The 11,060-nt window shown below is 37.2% G+C and overlaps 1 protein-coding gene across 1 annotated transcript; it reads right to left on the minus strand.

Annotated features, from left to right (window-relative positions):
* Window positions 1-5,971: 5,971 nt before the first annotated feature.
* On the minus strand, window positions 5,972-6,694 carry LOC110906440. Its single transcript, XM_022151574.1, has one exon. The coding sequence runs from the start codon at window positions 6,692-6,694 to the stop codon at window positions 5,972-5,974; it is 723 nt and encodes a 240-aa protein (XP_022007266.1).
* Between the last annotated feature and the right edge of the window lie 4,366 nt (window positions 6,695-11,060).

Here is an 11,060-nt window from a genome sequence, read left to right on the forward strand (position 1 = left end):
CCGGTTTTTAAACATGATTTGCATCTTACACTTGATTCTTCAAAAATACCACTTGTAGATCCTTAGATCTACTAGTTTAGAACTCCATTTTACAAGAAAAACTATTTTTACACAAGTTCATGTTTATGTATGGAAAAGTTTGTCATCTTGTAACTTTCCTACTTAACATAATGCTAGTTCATGTTCCATGAACATGATCTAGCGTGGTTAGATGACGATCCGTTCCACTACTAGCAACCAACAACATAAAATAACAATAACTAAATAAGATTCATGAGTTTTACACCATTATTTACTCTTTAACCACCTTGTTCATCTTTCTTACAAGACTTTAAGTTTTGATCTTAAGTGTTCATGATTTTTATCCGTTAAATCTCTTATTAACCACTTCAAACATGAACAAGAGTGTGATTAGAAGCACTGACAACTAGCTCAAGGCTAGGGAAGAAGCAAAGCGAAAACTAGGTAAAAAAACGATGTAGAGGGGTCCTTGTGATTCCGTAAGCATCGGGCCTCCTCGTATGAACTCTAGCACACTTGTATGTATGTGAAATTGCAAGATCGAAGTTTGAAAGTGATGATGGGTGGGTGTGTGGGTTCGGCCGATCACAAGAGGAGAGGGAGAGAGTGAATTTCTTGAGTTGTAGTTTTGAAGTGAATGTAAGTGTTTAGCCCTTAGACATTTTTATAGACCACAAATTCTAATTGTCCATGGTGCAATGTGCTTGCAAGATATCAAACATTATGGAATAAAATATTCAAAAGTGTAAGGGGTGTGTCCCCTAAGGGGACCAATTCGGTCAGGGGGGGGGGTCATGGTTTGGTTTGAACTTTATAGTTAGTGTTTAGTTAGTTTAGCTAGAGGTTAAAATTAGTTATTAGTGTGTAGTGTTTTTGTAACGGGTGTTAGGGTGTTCGGGGACCCTAACTAGCTCAGAAAAGAAAAACAATGTCATTGTCAATATTTTTATGTTCCGGGTAAAGTCCGGTTGTTCGGTTGGATACTGATCCGTTAAAGTGCTCAATAAGCATTTAAAGTGTCTTTAATACTATTTTTAGTGACACAATGAATTCCCGACACTTTGGAAAGTGTCTAGTATTATTTTTCCATGTTTTTGCACTTTACTAGTTAGCTTAAATGCTGAATTTTGTTTAAAGTGCAGGATTTTGTATTTAACACATGTTTTAGGCACATCCGGTCACTATAACAATCACCTAGTGACGCAGTTCTACAATCCTCACCTCCCTACACTCCCTACTAGTGTAGTAAACTATTCCCGGCTCATACTGGCCTTAGAGACAGTATCTGTCTGATGCTGGCTATGTCAGCATGTTTACTGGGTTATCCGTTCATTGTGCTACTGTGCTTTTGTGCATCAAGTTTGTCACTATAGTTTGTATGTAAATAATGGAGTGACAGTTAATAAAGTATGATGCATGTATATGTATGTATCAGAATTCAAGTAGCAGATTAACCACAATTGTAAGCAAGCACAGTAATTAAGCATTAATTAAATAGTAATTAATTCGTACGGATACCTGATTTGGTGAGGGTTGTCACAGTAGGCTGCCGAGGAGACTTTCTCTAACTCCGCCTAATTACTCGGAATCGATCTAACACGGACAAACTCGGCCATAATCGGATCTAGTAGGTCAATTTGGGCTTAGTTTGACTTAAAAAATAATAAAACATAATTTATATGACTATCATATTAAATAATGAATATCATTTTCACGTATTTTGCTATAGATATTAGTAAATTTATGTTATTAGACATATATTTAATTTCCAAAAACTTATTTCTTTATAATTTAGCATGTCTGAGTACTCTCCGCCTATACAGAGTACTCTCAACTCCCCGCTCGACCGACTAGGGAGGGCCTTGCAAAAGCCGCTCGACCGACTAGGGAGGGCCTAGCGACTTTTGCAACCATGATCCCAACCCTCCACCCTTACGACTTCCTCTACCCACGCACAACTTACCCTCAACCCTTACCCTTGGGAGGTGGCGGGGGTGTTGTAGTGAGGGTTGAAACCTTAACCCTCTACCCTGAGGTACCCCTCCTTAGTTCTCGACTTGAAAATAGTTACTTATTAAATAGCATCTATTGATAGAACCTAATATTTAATGCTTGTTTCAAATAAGCATAGAATCTAACAAAATATGATTCAATTGTATAGTATGTGTCACTTGTTCGTGAAGAATTTGATATTCAGAAGCAAAGGTTTTCGATATTCATCAACAAACAAATACAGAGTTGATTAAATACATGTTCAAACTATATCTCTAAACAATGAGATAATGCTTATCTCATTCTTTTAAATAAATCAAATACTCATCCGATAAGTATCGAACTAATAGATGAGCCATAATGAAATAATAATAATTCCTATACTCCCCCTCAAGCTGGAGCATGAAGATTTCGAATGCCCAGCTTGCCAAGTAGAGCAGTCAGTTGATTTCCACCCAACGGCTTTGTAAGAAGATCTGCAAGTTGGTTCTTTGACTCAATGTGTTGTGGCTGAATTTCTTGAGACATGACACGTTCTCGAACAAAATGACAATCCATCTCAATATGTTTAGTTCGTTCATGAAACACCGGGTTGTTTGCAATGTGATGAGCGGCTTCATTATCACAAAACAATGGGGTAGGCACTGTTTGTGGCGATCCAAGTTCAGTCAAGAGCCAAAGCAACCAAAGTATCTCACTAACTGTAGTGGCCATTGCTCTATACTCTGCCTCAGCAGAAGAACGTGAGACAACAGATTGTTTTTTCGATTTCCATGAAACGGGTGCACCTCCTAGAAAAAGAATATAACCAGTGCGTGATCGTCTGGAGAAAGGACAACCCATCCAGTCAGAATCACAATAAGTTACCAAACCCGTACCACCTCCTGAGGGCAAAAAAATGCCCTGCCCAACAGTCGATTTCAAGTATCGGACCACACGCAATGCTGCATCAAGGTGTGGTTGTCTTGGGTCTGCAACAAATTGGCTAAGTAAATTAACCGAAAAAGAAATATCTGGCCTGGTAGCTTGAAGATAAAGGAGGCGACCTATCAACCGTCGATACTGACCGGCATCGACCCGAGGTTCTTCTTCTGCTGCATCAAGTTTAAGACTTTGCTCCATGGGAAAGGAACTTGGACGACAACCTTCAAGGCCCATGTCATGTAAGATGTCCAAAGTGTACTTACGTTGACTTAGTACCAGTCCATCTTTGGTTCGAGCCACTTCAATACCAAGAAAATACTTTAGACAACCAAGATCTTTGATGGTGAATTTATCATGAAGAACGATCTTCGTTTCCTTTATTTTGTTCATGTCGTTGCCAATCAAGATGACATCGTCAACATATATAAGTGTCGCCACATGTATCGCTCCATTGCGATAAATAAACAATGATGGATCTGCCACGGACTGGGTATACCCCATATCAAGGAGGGAACTTGTGAATTTTTGGTACCAGTTTCTGGAGGCCTGCTTAAGTCCATACATAGACTTTCGAAGTCGGCACACACGTTTCTCATTTTCTTGTATGAACCCTTGAGGAATCTTCATATAAACCTCCTCATCAAGGTCGCCATGTAAGAAGGCGTTATTCACGTCCAATTGATGAATAAACCAATTTTTCTTCACCGCTAAGGCCAAAAGAGTTCGAACAGTGACCAACTTAGCAACCGGTGCAAACGTATCATGATAGTCGACACCTTCCATTTGAGTGTACCCTTTAGCAACGAGACGCGCCTTGTACCGATCAATCGTCCCATGAGGTCTATGCTTAATTTTATATATCCATTTGGAATCGATTGCCTTTTTCCCGGATGGAAGTTCTTCAAGAGTCCAAGTTCCATTATCTTGTAAGGCTTTAACTTCTTTTTCCATAGCTTCTCGCCATAAGGGATCCTATGAAGCTTGTATAAAGTTCTTGGGCTCATGACAAGAGTCAATGGCCGAAAGAAAAGCCTTGTGATTAGAACTAAAATTATCATATGAAAGATAATAAGTTAAGGGATGTATCGTCGAGGCCGCTTGATCTAGAGGTGGGTTTGCGTGATTGACCGATGGTGCGAGTTGAACTGAATAGTCTCTGAGATGTTGCGGTTGGGTCCGTATTCTGGTGCTTCGGGTTGTTACGGGTTGCGGTTCAGGTGGTGCATCATGTAATGGCAAAGGCGTGTGAGTCTCTTGATTTTCGTCCAAAGGAGCCGACCCTTCATCAGGTTGTGGGCCCATAGGATTATCATTAATTGGGCCAGCATCGTTTGGATGGTCACTTGGGCCTTCGTCAAAGAAAGCTCCCCCTTGCCACCAATCTTGATCTCTTTCTTCTAATGTTGGTGTCACTTTAATTTTTTGATCACTATCATTCAAGTATGGAAAGCAATCTTCAAAAAATTTGACATGTCTGGTAATTACCACCTTTTTGTCTTCCAAGTCATACACCTTATATCCCTTAGTTCCATACGGATAGCCAACGAACACTCCTCGTCTACCCCTTGGCTCAAACTTGTCACCCTTAGTATCATAGTTCCAATGATACGTCAAGCAACCAAAAACCCTCATGTGATCATATGTAGGTGTCGTCCCAAGTAACACCTCGTATGGTGTTTTATTGTTTAAAGATTTTGAGGGTATTCGGTTGATAACATACACCGCGGTTAATATGCATTCACCCCAAAACTTTACTGGTAAGTTTGCCTCAAATCGAATGGCACGTGCTATTTCTAGAATGTGCCGATGCTTCCGTTCTGCCACCCCATTTTGTTGTGGGGTGTGTGGGCATGTGGTTTCTAAAACAATTCCATGCTTGTCATAAAATAATTTCATTCGATTTGATACAAATTCTCCACCATTGTCGCTTCGAAAACGTTTAATTTTCTTACCATACCGCCATTCAATCATGTGGTGAAAATTAAGTAAACACACACTTGCCTCATCCTTGTGCTTAATCAGGTAAACCCAAACCGATCTACTGTAATCATCTACTAGTGTGAGAAAATAACTAGCACGGGTCAAAGACGGTGTGCAATAACCTCCCCAAATATCACAATGCACTAGCTCAAAACATTCTTTGGTTTTTATTGAACTACTTGGAAATGGAATTTTTGTGAATTTAGCACGCATACACGAATCACAAACTTCATTTTCAGAATTAAAATCAACATCTTTGAAATCGTTCACATAAGACAACTTAATTTTCGGAGTATGACCTAGCCTCTTATGCCATGTGCCAGATGAGACCGCTAAAGCTTTCATTTCATTCTTCATCACTCCCATCCGATAGAGGCCTTTCACGCAATTACCCACTCCAATCAAGCTCCTCGTTTTCAATCCCTGTATCACAAAAAAATCCGGAAAAAAAGTAATTGCACAGTGCAAACCCTCGTTAGCTGTCTTACCGAAATCAAGTTACATTTAAAATTTGGAACAAACAAAGCCCCTTTGATTTCAATTCCTCCCTTGAGAATGATATCCCCACTTCCTTGAACGGGGGCGTCCTCCCCGTTTGCTACAGTGACGGGTATTTTGTTTGGTTCAGATACAACATTTTTAAGCACCTCCTTTTGGGAGATCATGTGCTCGGTTGCACCCGAATCCATAATTCCCTATATAAAATCATTGTTACTCATACCTGCCATGTTGGCTTGAGGGGCTGATTCATCTTGTGGCTGTGTTTTTCCACCGAAGAGTTTTAAAAACATGCCGTACTGCTTATCAGTTAGGCCGGATACTGGGCTTGCTGCTGATTCGGCATAAGCAGCCTTCGGTTTGGTTGTTTCTCTCTTCGTCTTCCCTGGCCACCATTCGGGATATCCAATTCGCTTAAAACAACCATCTTTTTTGTGTCCGTCTTTACCACAGAAAGTACAGTGCTCAGTTTTGCTCATCGAACTGGATTTCTCGGCTTTCTCAGTGGGTCGTTTTGATGGCTGCTGCTCTTTCTTATTTTGCGAGACCTGGAAGGCTACTGCTTCAAATGTTGCCTTTTTCCCGTCATATTCCGCTGTTGCTCGTCTTCCGCGACCATGTGGTATGCATTGTTTAAGGATGGGGTTGGTTTCATTGCAAGTATTTGAGTTCTAATGACACCAAAATCATCATCCAACCCCATCAAAAACTCATATAATCTTTCTTTTTCTTTATTTTGCACTTGCTTCCTTCCTAAATCGCATTTACATCCATTACAGGTGCAGTACGGTGTCGGCAATACAACGTTGATTTCGTCCCAAATCTTTCTCAATCGTGTATAGTAAGCTGAAACTGTACCTCCATCTTGACGTGTAATGTGCAGCGATCGTTTTAACTCATACGCTCTTGGTGCACTTTCTTTGCCAAAGCGTTCCTTCAAGTCACCCCAGATCTCAGAAGCCGTATTTGCATATTTAACACTTGCTCGTATCTCCTTATCCATCGCCGTGGTCAGCCAGCCCTTCACCATCGCATCACAGCGCATCCATGGCATGTATTCTTTGCTCGTATGCTCCGGTTTTCGAATGCTCCCATCTACAAAACCTATTTTATTTTTGGCGAACAGAAAATTCGACATCTCCTGTACCCAATCATTGAAGTTGCTATCGGTTAGAGTATCGTTAACCTGCATTTGTCTCGGATAATCCGAAGGGTGAAGGTATAGGGGCGAGCTAGTGTCGATCGGCTCATTTGGTTTGGGTTGATCATCGTCCGCCATGAGCGTTTTTGAGTTCTCGTGAATAACCCGCTCTGATACCATGAAGAATTTGATATTCAAAAGCAAAGGTTTTCGCTATTCATCAACAAACGAATACAAAGTTGATTAAATACATGTTCAAACTATATCTCTAAACAATGAGTTAATGCTTATCTCATTCTTTTAAATAAATCAAATACTCATCCGATAAGTATCGAACTAATAGATGAGCCATAATGAAATAATAATAATTCCTATAGTTCGATCAGCTTCAGCTCACAAGCTTTGGAAGAAGCGATCTGTTACCAAGCCGTCGAACCCGCGTCTTCTCCTTGGCAAAGAGAGATCTCAGTAAATGATGAAAAAGTTATGTTGTGGGATCTATATGTCTAAACACAATTTATATGACGTCCTAGTGAAATATGATTTTATATCACAAGACATTCTCCTATATATTAATAATCCAATGTTTTGAAAAGTAGAAAAAGTTATAATAATATATATAGGTTTTTTTTAATAATTTTATTATGTTCTTTACTTTTTAAGTTAGATAAGCTTTTGTCAACCGGTACTGGTATCGAAAATACCAGTACGGTTGTTGGACACGTGTAAGCTCCTCATTCATGGACTCAGTTCAAGTTGATAGACGGACGCATCCCAGATCGTAGGAGTCCGTCTAAAGACACAGAAGGATGACATTTTGATAATTTTGATTGGTCAAGTAACATTTTAGTAATTTTCCCTATTATTAAATATTAAATGTATAACTTACTTTCTTTCTTTGTCCTTTAAGTAACCAACAACATGCAGATGCATTTTAGCATATGATTGCTAAAAAGAGATTATGTATGCATGATGCATAATAGCCATGTAGGATGATTGCTCATATTTATATCTTGGTTTTTCGCATGCCTTGTGTTTCAGCCATAGACACTTTGTAGGTTGCACATGGTATTTTCATTTAGTTACATAACAGATTCTAGAAGCGAGTTACAAAACTTGAGTAAACTAAACTCTATTAATAAGCTAGATTTACATCATTCATATTACTTATTAATAGCTAACATCATTAACCATGATTTAAATATATATATTTTACTTAATGAAATCATAAAGTACTAAACTATCTAGTAAATCACATGATAGCCGAGCAATGAACACGTGAGAACATGCCCGAGGTTCGAGTACGTAGTGTCATTTAGTTTGAAAATGATTACATATATTTAAAAGAAAATATATAGGATAAAGAAAATAATATATTTTTTTAAGTATCTTTAGTCTTAAAATAAAAAAAAATAATAATAATACCAGAGAATGGAATGGTTTTAAAAACCCAAACCCTGTTTCTTTAGTTTTAGAGTTCATATATAGTACCGATATTATCTGATAAATTATAGATCTAGTCATTTCTTTGAAGAAGTTATAAATCTGGTCTCTATTTTTGACATGTTTGATTGCTAACACCAACAAAGGTTAAAAAGAAGTTTGTTAAATCGATGTGTGCAGTGGCGGACCCAGAAATTTTATGTTGGGGGTGCGGATGAGATGTTCAATCATATTTTCAAGGGGTGCGGTCGGGTTTTTTTACCTAAAATATACACTAAATTTCTTTTTTCAAGAGGTGTGGTCGCCCACCCTGCCCAAAGGTGAGCGCTATTATATGTAATTAGTTTAAAAACAATAATAGTTAATGAATGAAATACCCTTAATTATTCACATAAACATAACCTTAATTTTCCCAAAAAGTAGATGAAGATTAGTATTTCGAGTTACTAAAATACCCTTAATTATTAGAAAAAATAATGAATAAAAAACTATCTAATAAGACCTACCAAAAGAAATTAAAACATTAATACGAATATTTTAGTTTAATACTTTTATAACATTGAAAAGGACTGTTTTAATCCACAACTATATATTCCAGTGGGCTAGTTTTGGACTGAACGTGGATTTCAGAAAGTTGATTTTGACTTTCAAATGCTTTTCTTTGTTCAAATAAATCCCGTTCCTGGTTTAACGTTTAATTATATATAAAAAAAATAGACTGATAAAGTAGTGCGACTATCAACATTTACAAAAGGTATATAATTACTCTTTTATATTGATCCTCTTCTCTTTTAGACTACCCGTAGTAGGACGTGGTTTTTAAAAAAAATTGAAAAAAAAAACGCTCTAAAACACCCCCTCCCCCACTACACCGGGCGTTATCCGGCGTTTTTTTTGGAAAAATTTGTTGTTGGCGTTTTATTTAAAACGCTGAATTTGGTTTGTGACCTCTGACAATCACTTTTGTCCACCAATCACTTTTGGCCTCCACTTTTGTCCACCAATCACTTTTGAGCTACCAACATATTTTCATGTATTTTCCATTGAGTAATGTATATTAATGTTTCACGGATTATTTTTTTTAACGAACTGAGCCATCTGAGTTGGATTTGTAGTTTACTTTTTTCCATGTTTATATATTAGTGTTAGTTGGTTTTGTTTTTTGTTGTAGTTGATGTAGGTGTCATTGTATCATAATATAAGAATCCAAACATGTATTTTTTTTGTTGATGTTTTTTGTTGTAGCTGAAGTAGGTGGGGCAAGATTGGGAATAGGTATGAGTCGGGTCAAATAGTTTGATTTATAGTGTAGAGTGACAGTGAGGTATTGTCTATACGTGTATACAAATTTTTAAAAAATAACCCGTTATACTAAAAAAATATACATGATTAATATAAGTTCTTGCTTTTATATGTTTTTGTGGCTCTTTACAACAAGAAAAAGTTTAAGAAACCGAATTAAAAATTTATGGTGGAGAAAATGGAAAGATGATACTTTAGATGTTAAAAGTGTTGTTTTTATACTTTTATTTGTTGTAAATTAAATTTTTCTACCCAGAAAATTTCCGGGTTATAACCTAGTTATATATAAAAAAAATAGACTGATAAAGTAGTGACTATCAACATTTACAAAAAGTATATAATTACTCTTTTATATTGATCCTCTTCTCTTTTAGACCACCCGTAGTGGGACGTGGTTTTTAAAAAAAATTGAAAAAAAAAACGCCCCAAAACGCCCCCTCCCCCACTACACCGGGCGTTATCCGGCGTTTTTTTTTGGAAAAATTTGTTGTTGGCGTTTTATTTAAAACGCTGAATTTGGTTTGTGGCCTCTGACAATCACTTTTGTCCACCAATCACTTTTGAGCTACCCACATGGTCTCTGACAACTTTTGAAAATGGTTTGAAGCGGTGTGTATTTCGTGTGTTTTTTTTTTTTTTTGCATTAAAAATAATATGGGCGTTATTGGAATAATGCCCCACTACACCATTTTTGCAATAATGTTCCATGCTGACTGGGATGACACGTGTCGAATAATGCCCTATGGTGGGGGCATTATTCTGTTTCACCACTACACATGGTCTTAGAAGAAAAAAACAGTTATGTATAATTATTGAAAAAAAGTTTCATTACAAACAGCAAAGAGAATTTTATATTATTTTAATCAAACATTATATTAGCGTTTACGGCTCGTGTACTTAAAATTACTGGTGGAACTGTAGTTTACTTAAATGTTAAAACTAGTGATGTAATGTAAACTAGCTAAATGATTCGTAAGCTATTTAAGATTGGCTTGTTCAAAGCATGAATTGAGTCAAATTTAAATGAGTTTGAGTTTGATGAATGAACATCATTAAAGAAACAAGCTTGAGCATCTATACCGAACTTAATTATGCTTGCTAGCCTATTATTTGTATACAAGTTAATTTTGACAATATAACAGTTATATTATATAAGGGTGTAAGGGGCACTCCTCTCTTAGGGGAGTTCTCTCTCTTACACACACCCAATCAGCACTTGCCATGTTAACTCCCCTCACACCCTCAATTTGATGGCGGCACTCCTCTCTTAGGGGACTTGTTTTTTTTTGTTTTTTTATTTGTTGTAATTATGCATATTTATAAATTAAACAAATATTAATACAAATTAAATAAAATTTAATAAAACACATTTCATTAAATTAAAAATAAAAATTACATTCAAACTAGAAAAATAAAAAAACAAACTACTCGTCGTCGGAACTCACTTCAAGGTGAGGTAGATCTAAACGTCCGAGATGCTCAATGAGATTGTGTTTTAGTCTCCAGTGCGTTTCTTCGTCAATGAGCTCGCTATAAGCTGTATCATCGAAGACGGGTTCGACTGGAGGATCTTGAATGTGTATCGGTGCTATCGCCCTTCCGTCGTCTTTTATAATCATGTTATGTAAAATAATGCATGTATACACGATGGACCTTATCTTTTCACCGTTTTGGAACGCATTGGACGATTTAGTATTCCACACTTCGCCTTTAACACACCAAACGCCCGTTCCACATCTTTTCTTGCGGCCTCGTGTTG

Source organism: Helianthus annuus, chromosome 14 (genome assembly GCF_002127325.2).
Source record: "Helianthus annuus cultivar XRQ/B chromosome 14, HanXRQr2.0-SUNRISE, whole genome shotgun sequence".
In the NCBI taxonomy this organism is placed as follows: domain Eukaryota; kingdom Viridiplantae; phylum Streptophyta; class Magnoliopsida; order Asterales; family Asteraceae; genus Helianthus; species Helianthus annuus.